The sequence below is a fragment of the Bos grunniens genome, chromosome 25 (genome assembly GCF_055505025.1).
Source record: "Bos grunniens cultivar Pamir isolate PY7600 chromosome 25, Bosgru_T2T1.0, whole genome shotgun sequence".
Classification (NCBI taxonomy): domain Eukaryota; kingdom Metazoa; phylum Chordata; class Mammalia; order Artiodactyla; family Bovidae; genus Bos; species Bos grunniens.
Window position 1 is genome coordinate 21,736,137 of NC_141189.1, and position 12,153 is coordinate 21,748,289.

At 53.7% G+C, this 12,153-nt stretch overlaps 1 protein-coding gene across 5 annotated transcripts in view; it reads right to left on the reverse strand.

The window, feature by feature from the left end:
- Positions 1–531: 531 nt before the first annotated feature.
- Positions 532–12,153, reverse strand: part of SCNN1B (sodium channel epithelial 1 subunit beta) — a 78,682-nt gene continuing 67,060 nt past the window's right edge. For 4 of the 5 annotated variants that reach the window (XM_086375310.1, XM_086375314.1, XM_086375312.1 and 1 more), the window contains 6 exons: positions 10,822–10,939; positions 10,053–10,128; positions 9,908–9,965; positions 9,245–9,306; positions 8,067–8,142; positions 6,488–7,324 (listed from right to left, as the gene is read on the reverse strand). In XM_086375310.1, the coding sequence (XP_086231436.1) occupies positions 6,944–7,324; positions 8,067–8,142; positions 9,245–9,306; positions 9,908–9,965; positions 10,053–10,128; positions 10,822–10,939 (771 nt within the window). In that variant the 3' untranslated portion in view covers positions 6,488–6,943. Of the gene's footprint in view, positions 942–1,909; positions 2,055–6,487; positions 7,325–8,066; positions 8,143–9,244; positions 9,307–9,907; positions 9,966–10,052; positions 10,129–10,821; positions 10,940–12,153 lie in introns of those variants that run through there. The other variant, XM_086375311.1, reaches the window with a different exon arrangement.

Here is a 12,153-nt window from a genome sequence, read left to right on the forward strand (position 1 = left end):
GAGGCTGAAGCAGGGAGGGAGAGAGAATTGGCAGGTAAACTGACTGAGGTCTGGCTTCCTTGGTGGCTCAGTGATAAAGAATCTGCCTGCGATGTGGGAGACCCAGGTTTGATCCCTGGGTTGGGAAGATTCTCTGGAGAGCGGCATGGCCATCCACTCCTGTATTCTTACCTGGAGAATACTATGGACGGGGAGCCTTTTACTTTCCTTTCCGACTAAGATCATCCAAGATGTTAGTGCTGGGGGCCCAGAGGGCGTCAGGGGGCAGTGGCCTGGGAAGAGCTGGACGGGCAACCCCAGGACCTAAAGGATGAGGGCTGTGCGTGGTGACGAGCTCTGAGGAGTGCTCAGGCTGAGGGCAAAGGCGGATCAGGCCCTGGGCATGTCCATGGTCAGCAGTGGAAGTGGGAAGCCGGAGATAAGGTCAGGGAGGAAAGAGGTGCAGATCATAGCAGGTCCTGCAAGCCATGGTAAGGACTTTGATTTTCCCTTTTTTAAAAAACTCGCCAGGTGATGTAGATTCTGTCAGGCTTTTTTCTTTTTTTTTAATTAATTTTTGACCGAAAAGCCCTGTTGCTGCACGCGGGCTTTTCTCCAGTTGCAGCAAGCAGAGGTTACTCTTCGTTGCGGTGCTCAGGCTTCTCACTGCAGTGGCTTCTCTTGCTGCAGAGCACAGGCTCTAGAGTGCGGGGCTTTAGTAGTTGCTGCACGTAGGTTCAGTAGTGGTGGTTGCCGGGTTTTTGAGCACAGGCTCAGTAGTTGTGGCTCGAGGGCTTAGTTGCCATGTGGCACGTGGGATCTTCCTGGCTCAGGGACTGAACTCGAGTCTTCTGCACTAGAAGGTGTATTCTTTACCACTGAGCCACAGGAAGCCCTCTATCAGGTTTTCTTTCTTTTTTTTTTTGGTCAATAGCTTCTGCATCTGTTAAGATTTTAGTTGGCTATAAGTAACAGAAAAATGTAATTTGAGTGACTTAAATAAGAATTGATTTTTGCTAGTAACAGAGAGTCAAATGGTGGTGGCTATGGGCACTATTTAGTGGCTGGACCGAGTCAGGACCAGCCTCTCTGTGATCTTGACGTTGCACTATGGGCGTGGTGCCTCATCCTCCTGCAACTAGGTACAGCATCCGCATCCAGAGAGAAAGGAGGCAGAGAGGGGGTGGCCAAGCAGCAGTTCATCCCTTCCACTGGGGAGGCAAAGGCCTTCCCAGAGCCCCACCCTTGACTTCCTCCCAGGCCTCATGGCCATGTTGGGTCGCCAGGTGTCTCCCCAGCTGCAAGCAAGTCTGGGAGCACAGGAGCAGGACTGACGTCCGCCAGGCTGAACAGCTCTGCCGTGGGGCGTCCTGTGCACTGTGGAATGTTGAGTAGCATCACTGGCCTCTACCCACTGGATGCCCGAGTTGTGACAACCAACATGACAACCAACAACATCCAGACATGGTCCAGGAGGCAAAACCACCTCTGGTAGAGAAACCCTGGCTTAGACCATGCAGGATTTCTTGCCGCCTGAAAACTGGGAGAAGGGCAGGCAGCCGAGTCCCTTGCAGGCTCCTTTTGAATTGAGCTGCACCATGTTCTGAGCCTGGGTGGGCTTTCCTTGTCTCCTACCAATTGCCTCACATTCCCGGAACATGGAGCCCGGGAATATTTCACGCACAAAGGAACTGAGGCTTGGAGAGATCTAAGGGGCTTGCCCAGAGTCACTCAGCGGCCATGTGCAGGGCTGGGAGCCCAGAGGTGTTGGCTCCACCTAATCCCACCCAGGTCAGCCTGCCCGTGCCAGCCCCTTGGGAGTGGCACCACTGTGATCTCAGCCTTTGAAACAGCCCCACTGGGCTGCCAGGGCTGTGTCTCCCTCTGGGTCTGTCTCCCAGGGAATTCCCACACCTTCTGTTCCCCATACCTTTGGAAACGGTTTGGCTGGCCCTAAAAGAGCATTAGCTGCAAACTTCCACCGAGAAAAATATTTTGGTTTCTCACGTGGTGGATCACAGACATCCATGGCGGGGATCAAGCCTGGCTTCTCTCTCGAAGTGGGAGCTGGAGACCTGGAAGGCAGAAAGTGCTGCTTTGAAGTGGAAACCTCTTTGCAGTGACCTCTGCCAGTGTCGGTGAGTGCCACTAAGACAGGCTCAGGCTTGATTCCAGCTTTGCTACCGTCCAGCTGTGTGACCTTGGGAAAGTCATTCATCTCTCTGAGCCTTGTTTCCAAATCTGGAAAACAAGGGTCATAATGGTACCTAACTCCTAGGGTTATTTGAAGAATGCTTGAGATGAAATGAAGAGCTTCCCTGGTGGCTCAGAAGTAAAGAATCTGCCTGCAATGTGGGAGACCGGGGTTGGATGCCTAGGTGGGGAAGATCCTCTGGAGAAGGGAATGGCAACCCACTCCAGAATTCTTCCCTAGAGAATTTCATGGACAGAGGAGCCGGGCGGGCTGCAGTCCATGGGGTCCCAAAGAGACACAACTGAGCAACTAACACACTACCAGCACACAGTAGGTGTATAGTAGATGCTACTTTCATAGTCCTCTCGCACCTGTAATTCACCTTTCCACTGGGGATAGTGGTGGGAATGACAGAGCGCCATTCCTGGGCAATTTTGGAACTGCTAATTTTTCAGGCTCTGATAGGACCCCAGGGTGGAATACGATAACCCGTCTCCCCTCTAGATCCGGAGGGGAGAGTGACGACCGTCTGCCTGACTCAGAGCCTGCTCTCAGAGGTGGGACCATCATCCATCTTTCTCCAGCCCTCCGTACTCCCCAGGAGAGACTAGCAAGTAATGCCCACATCAACCTGGTCCTTTTCTCCCATCTATAAGCAGCTCTGGGGGCTGGAAGCTCCTCCCACTCCTGCTCCCACATGTCTCTGAGCAAAACCTTTCACCAGAGTCTGTAAGGGGCTATCTGCCATAGGCCCCTCTGGGCAGGCTGGGCAGCATCTCCCATCCTCAGTCGCAGTGATTGGTTCAGGATTAGCATGTGGCCCAGGCTGATCCAAATGAGCCTCATTCTCAAAATTTTTGCTAGGAAGTTTTCTTCCTATTGTGTTGCTGAGCTGAGGGAGTGGATTCTGGGACTAAAAGGGAAAGAAAAGCTCATGGAGAGAAAGTGTGTAAGACAGATGTCGACACAGAAGATAATAAAGCCAGCAGCTGGAGAAATCACTAGATTTAGCTGAACCCCTGGATACAGCCTTGCCTGAAATCGCTGGACTTTAATTAAAGAACCAATGAATTCCCTTTTTAACTCAAATTCAAATTAACTTGTGACCAAAAGACTGGTAAAAAGAGTTAGATAATAATCATTGCTTTGCCCCGTAGCCTCAGATGAGATAATAAATATGAAAGCCCTGGGCTCCTCTGAGGAACTGCTATTCTGATGATCATTGGTATTCTTATAGCAGCAAGAGGATGAGGCTGGAGTCTTGCCCTTGTCACCTACGGTAATAGCAATCTAGTCTAGTACCTTACCTCTCCAAGCCTCAATTTATTTACTTGTAAAATGGGATGATCATATTTCTCAGTGGTTATGAGAATTCAATGGAATAAGACTTACAAAGTGTACACTTGGCCTGGTGCCTGGCACGCGGTAAGTGTTTGATACAATACAGTCATTGTTTAAAGACAACAACAAATACTAGTGAGCGTGGTGACAACTACCACTGCTAATAATAACAGCCCTAGTCGTGGTAGTAAGTCTGATAATTACCAAGAATTGTTGACTCCAGCCGGCAGACTTGGTCTGGCTCTGAGCTGGGAAACCTGGTTTCCCCCAGACCTGCCCCACTCAGTCTCAACCATGCTGCCTTTGACTGGAGTCGTGCCGCCTTCCTCCACAGGTGCCATTGAATGGGCACTGAAAGGGAGCACAGCTTGTTTGCCTTTCAGGCCAAGGACTCAGCTGTTCTAGACCAGCAGGGCTGGGACACCCTGGTCCCAGGCTCTGAAGCCCACACTCATTCACCATCAAAGCTGGCAGGTGACGGCAGGGCCCTGCAGTGGTCAGCTGTCTGCAGCTGCCAGATCCCATGCTTCGTTGACAATGGCTCCTGCTTCCTCTTTGGGAGGCTGATAGTATTGCCATGTTGTTGTTTAGTCGCCAAGTACATCATGAGAAATGCTGGACTGGAAGAAACACAAGCTGGAATCAAGATTGCCAGGAGAAATATCAATAACCTCAGATATGCAGATGACACCACCCTTATGGCAGAAAGTGAAGAGGAACTCAAAAGCCTCTTGATGAAAGTGGAGAGTGAAAAAGTTGGCTTAAAGCTCAACATTCAGAACACGAAGATCATGGCATCTGGTCCCATCACTTCATGGGAAATAGATGGGGAAACAGTGGAAACTGTGTCAGACTTTATTTTTCTGGGCTCCAAAATCACTGCAGATGGTGACTGCAGCCATGAAATTAAAAGACACTTACTCCTTGGAAGGAAAGTTATGACCAACCTGGATAGCATATTCAAAAGCAGAGGTATTACTTTGCCAACAAAGGTTCGTCTAGTCAAGGCTATGGTTTTTCCTGTGGTCACGTATGGATGTGACAGTTGGACTGTGAAGAAGGCTGAGCCCCAAAGAATTGATGCTTTTGAACTGTGGTGTTGGAGAAGACTCTTGAGAGTCCCTTGGACTGCAAGGAGATCCAGCCAGTCCATTCTGAAGATCAGCCCTGGGATTTCTTTGGAAGGAATGATGCTAAAGCTGAAACTCCAGTACTTTGGCCACCTCATGCGAAGAGTTGACTTATTGGAAAAGATTCTGATGCTGGGAGGTATTGGTGGCAGGAGGAGAAGGGGTCGACAGAGGATGAGATGGCTGGATGGCATCACTGACTCGACAGACGTGAGTCTGAATGAACTCCGGGAGTTGGTGATGGACAGGGAGGCCTGGCATGCTGCGATTCACGGGGTCGCAAAGAGTTGGACATGACTGAGCGACTGAACTGAACTGAACTGAAGTCATGTCTGACTCTTGCGATCCAATGGGCTGTAGCCCACCAGGCTATGGGTTGCCATCTTTAGCAATGAAAAACACAGGAAGCTCAGTTAAATTTGAATTTCAGAAAAACAATGATTAATTAGTATAATGTTGTTGTTATTCAGCTGCTAAGACATGTCTGACTCTTTGCAACCCCCTGGATTGCAGCATGCCAGGCCTCCCTGTCCCTCACTATCTCCCAGAGTCTGCTCAAGCTCATGTCCAGTGAGTTGGTGATGCTATCCAACCATCTCATCCTCTGCCGCCCTCTTCTCCTTTTGCCTGCAATCTTTCCCAGAATCAGAGTCTTTTCCAATGAGTCGTCTGTTTGCATCAGGTGGCCAAGATATTGGAGCTTCAGCTTCAGCATCAGTCCTTCCAATAAGTATTCAGGGTTGACTTCCTTTAAGATTGACTGGTTTGTTTTCTTGATTATATTAGTACAATATGCCCTCAATATTACATGGATGTCTACTAAAAAATTAATTTGCCTATCTAAAGTTCCAGTTTGGGGCTTCCCTGGTGGTTCATTGTTTAAGAATATGCTTGTAGTGTGGGGACACCAGTTCGATTCCCGGTCTGGGAAGATCCCACACACCACAGGGTAACTAAGCTAGTGCACAACTACACTGCTTGTGCTCTGGAGCCTACTGAAGCCTGCTCGCCCTAGAGCCCATTGGCCACAGCAAGAGAAGCCAGCATGATGAGAAGCCCATGCACCATAATGAGGAGTAGCCCCTCCTTGCCAAAACTAGAGCAAGCCCGTGTGCACAACAAAGACCCAGGCAGCCAAAAGTAACTAAATATTAAAAAAAAAAAAAGTTCCAGTTTTACTTGGTGGCCTATATTTTCTCTGGAGCCCCTAGGAACCATGTCCCCATCACCCTCAGACCATGTGATTCTGCGGAGGGGCCAAGGGGCCTTAGGGTATGGGCAGGGTCTGATCAATTCCAGCCGCCTACCAATGGGGCACACTGATTGGTTCAGAGGTAGGCATGTGACCCACTCAGTGACCAATGAGAGACAGTCTGGGAGCTTGCTGAGACAGTTGGGAAAGAGAGGCTCTCTCCTAGCTGGCTTTGCTAAGCTGGAGATGTGAGTTTGCAGTTGCAAATGGCCCTTTGCTGCTATAATGTAAGGCGAGCCTGCCTGGGAAGGCAGAGAGAACAGACATCATTTGAGCTGCCAGAGATGCTTGTGCTTAAGCCAGTTTTAAGAATTTATCCCACCTTACCTGCTCTCTTGGTTCTGGAAACCCAAAGAAATAAGTTGGACAACATTGAAAAAGGCATAAAGCCACTGTTGTGGCTTTCAGGGACAACTTGTCTTTCAGGGTCAAGTTGTCTTTCAGGGACAACTTGAAAGAAACCTAATCACCAGCTTGGGCCTCTCCTTGGCCATATTTCTGCTCTTAATTCAGCACTGATGCCCTTCTACCCTCCAGAGATGTATCAGGGCGCTCTGGATGCTCAGCCAGACAAAGAAGAAAACTAGACTCTATGTTTTCCACTTTTATTTTCCAGAACAAAACATGTGCTACCTGCCAGGACCCTGATGCCTGCTTTCCAGCAGCTCTGCCCTCACTCAACCCATTCACCAGGTCAGCCGAGGCAGGAAGGAAAAGAAGGCTCCTTCTGGGGTCAGAGGGCACAGCGTGCCTACCTGCCTTCAACTCTGGGGCAGATGGTGACTGGCACTGGGAGGGAAGTGGCCTGGTTCCAGGGAACGGTGCTTTGGGTCTCAGACCCCAGGCCAAGGGTCAAGTCAGGTTGGGGGTGTGGGCAGGAACACAGTTCCTGTATCCATACCAGCACCATGACTCCTCAGAGCCCTCAGCCTGGGGCTGGCCAAGAGCTGCCAGCCTCTCTGTAGAGGGACCTGGACTCTGGCCTTGGGCGATGTCTCCGCTGCTCAGGTCCAAATTCTTGGCCCGCCGGGAGGGGCAGGGCAGGCTCTAGATGGCATCCCCCTCGCTGTCAGACTCAATGACGTCCAGCGGCTGCAGGCGCAGGGAGTCGTAGTTGGGGGGTGGGGTGCCCGGGATGGGTGGGTTCTGCTCATGGGGGTAGGCCCCCACGTCAGGGCCGGGTGTGGCCAAGTCTGGCTGGAAGCCAAAGTTGGTGTGGGCCTCCACCAGCTCGGCCACAGTGGGTGGCGGGCCTTCGTAGCGAGCCTGGGCCTGCTTCTGCCGCACGCTCTTGGCAAGGGCCACCAGCTTGATGATGGTGATCCACACGAAATCGATGATGATCTCCCCGAACTCGATGAGGCAGAGCACCGAGCCCCCCATCCAGAAGCCGAACTGTCCGCCCAGGTTTGAGAGCAGCCAGACGATCTGCAGGGAGCAGGGGGGTGAGGGCCTGACCGCAGTTGGGGGGTTGGGCCACAGATCTCTGCCTCAAGCCCAACCTCACGGCTTCCTGTGAGGTGAGTTGGTGGCCAGAAAGGGAGAAGAGGTGATCATCTCAGCCCAGGGAAGTAATCTGGGAGTGCCTATGGGACCTTCCTGCTTCCCTGGTGGCTCAGCACTAAAGAATCCGCCTGCCAGTATTGCGCCCCAGTCCACTGGGTTGCAAAAAAGTTGAACACGACTGAGCAACTAAACAACAAGTAAGCAAGTGTTAATCTCTCAGTCTTGTCCGACTCTTTGTGACCCCATTGACCGTAGCCTGCCAGGCTCCTCTGTCCATGGGATTTTCCAGGCAAGAACATTGGAGTGGGTTGCCAGTTCCTTCTCCAGGGGATCTTCCAGACCCAGGGATCAAATCCAGGTCTCCCGGGTTGCAGGCAGACGCTTTACCATCTGAGCCACCAGGGAAACCCATAAACAACAAGTTCAGTTCAGTTCAGTCGCTCAGTTGTGTCCGACTGTTCGCGACCCCATGAACCACAGCACACCAGGCCTCCCTGTCCATCACCAACTCCCGGAGTCCACCCAAACCCATGTCCATTGAGTTGGTGATGCAAACAAGGGACCTTCCTAATTCCTCTGCTGGGCTCTGGATCCTCCCCACCCTCAGGCTGCAGGGTGGAGGGGCAGCAGGCAGGGCTGAGGTGTCAGGAGCCCCGAGACTCACATTATTGGCTGCTGACTCTTCAATGGTGCGATAGTTGAATTCTTGGAAGTAGATATTGAGCTTGACAATCCCCTTCCTGCAGGAGGCAGCAAAGGGAACTGGTGCCCTCTCCCCAATACACACACACACACACACACACACACAGCAAAGGTACCCTCCTCTGGCTCAAGCTTCCCGTGTGCCCACTCCCAGGAGTGGAGAGTCCAAACAAGAACCAGGAAGGGCCCCTCTAGGCCTTGGGGCCAGAAAAGGCACCTCTGCCCCTCACCCATTCCATGCATCTCTTTCTGAACCAGTTCTCCAAAGGACCTGGGGGCCAAGACAGTCCTAAAGATTGGCTCTGGGATCCCCTCACCCACTCCCAGTACAGTAGACTAGACATAGAGTCCTAGGCCTTGGCCCGCTGTCAGGGGACCCGGGGCAGGGAAATGTGGTCAAGAGGGCTTCCCCCTTACACCTGATGATCCTCAGAAAGGTGATGCTCTCTCATACCTCCAGCCTTCTGCTGGGACATCAGCGCCTCTTCCTATTTGTCTAAACAGTTACTACTCCTCCTTAGGGGATTAGCTCAAGGGTTACCTCCCTATACAGATCTTCCTTATCTCTCAGGAAGAAGGGGCCTCCTTCTCTGCTGGGCTCCCTGAGAAAGTGTACTGTGCAGACTACCACCACCAAAGCCCTGTTCATGTATCTCTGTCCTCTAGACTCGAAGCTCCTGACAGAATGAAAGCTCCTGTCTTTCTTGTGCTCAATGCCTGGTTGTGTTGAATGGATGGAAAGATGTATGAATGGATGGAGGTTGGGTGGGTGGATGGATGAGTGGAAGAAGGGAAGGAGGGATGATGGAGGGTGAATGGATGGATGGATGTGAGTGGATAGATGGATGGGGAGACGATTGAAAGGATGGATGATGGATAGATGGGTGGACGGGTTCAAGGATGAAAGGACCGGAGGCGTGGATGAATGAATGAACAGGTTGTCCTTTAGGAAATGGTAGGCTCTGTGCCCCACTGGCTGGCCTCTCTTTCACTCCCAGTACTTCCTCCTCTAGGCTTGCTTCTGGATCTGACCAGTGTGAGAAGGTGTCTGAGCAGCTGCCCTGTGTCCAAGCCCCTCCCCCGAGGCTCTGGTTTCTCCTCTTTCCTGCCCTCCCTGGCCGGTCCAGACTCTGAGCTCACCTGCTCAAGGTGATATTGCTGCTTTGGTCCCGCTCCTGAGACAAGACGTGGAAAATCCAGTCCTGGAACCCAAAAAGGCAGCTGAGAACAACAGTGCCCGCAGCATCCCCTCCCAGCCATGGGCCCTGCTACCCGTGGGAGGCAGACCACAGCCCTGGGGACTGTGTGTGCGCACAGGGAGAGAGGGGAAAGGCACTGGGTCTCCAGGCTCTTCCCCATAGGCCCGGCCTCCCTGCTTCAGTTCTCACCGCAGGCCCTCACACTTGCTGTTCCCTCCCAGGCTGGCTCAGCCCCATCCTCCAGTTTCAACTCAAATATACCGTTTTAGAGAGGTGGGGAGGGGGCAGTCTTCCCTGACCACCCTGTCTAAAGTGCTTTCCCCCAGTTACCCTTCCAGCATCTGGTTTACTCCCTACACAGCCCCTGGAAATGATCTTATTTCTGTATATCGTCTGTCTCTGCAGCTGGAAAGTAAGCTCCGAAAGGGCAAAGGACGGTCTGTCCCATTCACTGCCATGTCCCCTGCACAGTCCTTGGGGGACACGGGTGGAAGGAGGCAGGGCGGGAGTGGAGGAGAGTTCCCAACAGCCTGCAGACCTCTGGCCACACCTGCCTCCCATCCAAAGCTGGGCGGCCAGGAGCTTGGCCGCTCCCCTGACTCACCTCGGAGGCCTCGGAAGGCCAGACGGCCATGGAGATGGTCATCTTGTACTGAGTGTCACTGGAAGAGAGACGGCAGCCCATGGTCACTGTCCCCGCCCGCCCCGCCTCCACACCCGCCCCGCCCATCCCGTCTGGGTGGACTCACTTGCAGGACTCCTTACAGGCGTAGATGCAGGTCTCCCTCTGAGCCAGGCTGATGCGCAGGGCTGAGTAGCAATGGGCTGGGTGGGAGGGGGTTGGGGGGAGAGATTTTGAGCCAGGTTTTCTGCTTTGAGCCTCCGGCCGCCCTCTGATCTCCTGGCCCTGAGCCACCTAAGGCCTGTGGTTAGGTTGAGTGGGGAGCGTTGTCTCGATCCAAACTCCCCTTGTCAAGGAAAATCACCCACCCTGGGTGCCCCCTCTCTAGCCGTTTGGCCCCAGCTTGGCCAGAGGGACCTCCTCCCCAGCACCCCAGCCCTAGCTCAGGAGGATCAGAGCAGCCTTCCCTCCACCTGTCACCCCTGAGCCTGGTGGGGGGCAGGCTAGGGCCAGCAGGTCACGTGGGGAGGGATGAGTATTGGAAGGGATAAAGTTCTTCCCTCCTGTCCACACACATTAGTTTTAACAGGTGGTAGGACTCCCTCTGCCACTGACAACATCCATCGGTGTTTGGATGACCCTGGCTCAGTGTGAGTCCAGTAGGGGCTCCCCTTCTGGTGACTTCAGGTTTCAAAGACAAACTCTCTCCTGAACTTACACGTTTCACGTGTACACTTGAAAGCATCAGGGAGCTGGGGGTGAGGAGAACCAGGGCGAGAGGGGCCATGGATGGTGAGGACTCATGGAGCCCCCCACCCGCCGCTTGCGGGCACAGCCTTTGTGGGCAGAGGCCCAGCGGGCTGGGGGGGCCGGTCCCTGAGGGGCTCCCCGCTCACCCCAGTCCGGAAACTCCTGGTTGTTGCAGTATTTCCTCTTGTGGGGCAGCGGGTACAGGTAGTGGCCACAACCACATTCCCGAATCATGTGCTCCTGGAAGCAGGAGCGAATACAGGCCTGGGGGGTGGGAAGGGGCAGAGAGAAGGCAGACTTGAAGGCGATGTCCCCACCTCCGCCCAGGGGGCTGGGGCCCAGGGCGCTGGATGCCCAGGCCAGGGGCTGGGGGAGCTGAGGAGGCGCCCCTCCAGTGGAAAAGGGTGGCGAGGTGGCTAAGCTTCCTCCCCCTACCCCCTCGAGGTGGGAGGTGGCTGTCCTTCCCTGTCTCTGTCCCCACAGAAGGACTCAAGCCAGAACCCAGCTCTCTGAGGCTAGCCCCACAGATGACACGGGGTTGTTCCAACCCTAAAGCTCTCTCTCAGGGACTTCCCTCAATGGTTAGGACTCCGTGATTCCACAGCAGTGGGCGTGGGTTTGATCCCTGGTCAGGGAACTAAGATCCCAAATGTGTCCACTGTTTCCCCCCAACAACAAAAAACAGCTAACTCTTAAGAAAGCTCTTGTTACAAGGCTGCCAGCAGCCTTCCAAGCCATTTGCATGGAAGGACGCAGAAGAGAAAGCAGGCAAGCTCGCTCTGTGCTCCTTCGTCCTGGAGGGAAACACTCAGGGAAGGTGAGAAGGGTGATCCAAGTGCTCAGTGCAAAGGAGAGGAAGTGACCTTCTATGGAATGTCCCCTGGTGGGGGTGAGGGAAGTGGGGGAGTGGACCAGGCCCCTGTAGGCTGGATGAGATCAATCTATAATTTCTGGGTTTTCAGGTCCAACCTGGTTTCAGTCCACTCAGAAACGAGCTATGTGTTCCGGAGCCAGACCTCCCCTCCGAGCCTCAGTTTATTCCTGTTGCTCCTGTGTCTAAGGTGGGGAGGTCAGCATGCCGTTAGGCACTTGGAGAATGGAAGCAGTCGCTTGTCACGGCTCTCCTGCCAGGCTTCCCAAGTCCTCCTCTGGAGGGCTTCCCGCTCCCACCCTTGCCAAGGAGCTCGCATCCTCTCCCCTGCTCTCCTGCCTGCTCCTTCCCAGTCCATTGCATCTGGTGCTCCGTTCTCCCCTGAGAACCTGCAGGCTCCTCGCGGGAGGAAGCGGGGAGTGCGCGGGGGTGGGTGGCAGATGAAATGGCACAGCTGGGAGGAGGGGGTCTGGGGCAAGATCGGGGGCAGTGGGTCAGCACGGAGCTCTGGGCCAAGTGTCCAACATTCACTCAGACCTCACTGTCTCACCTGGAAGGTGGGGGCCCTCTCCAGGGTGGGCTAGGGTGGGGCCAGGGCTGGCAGGCA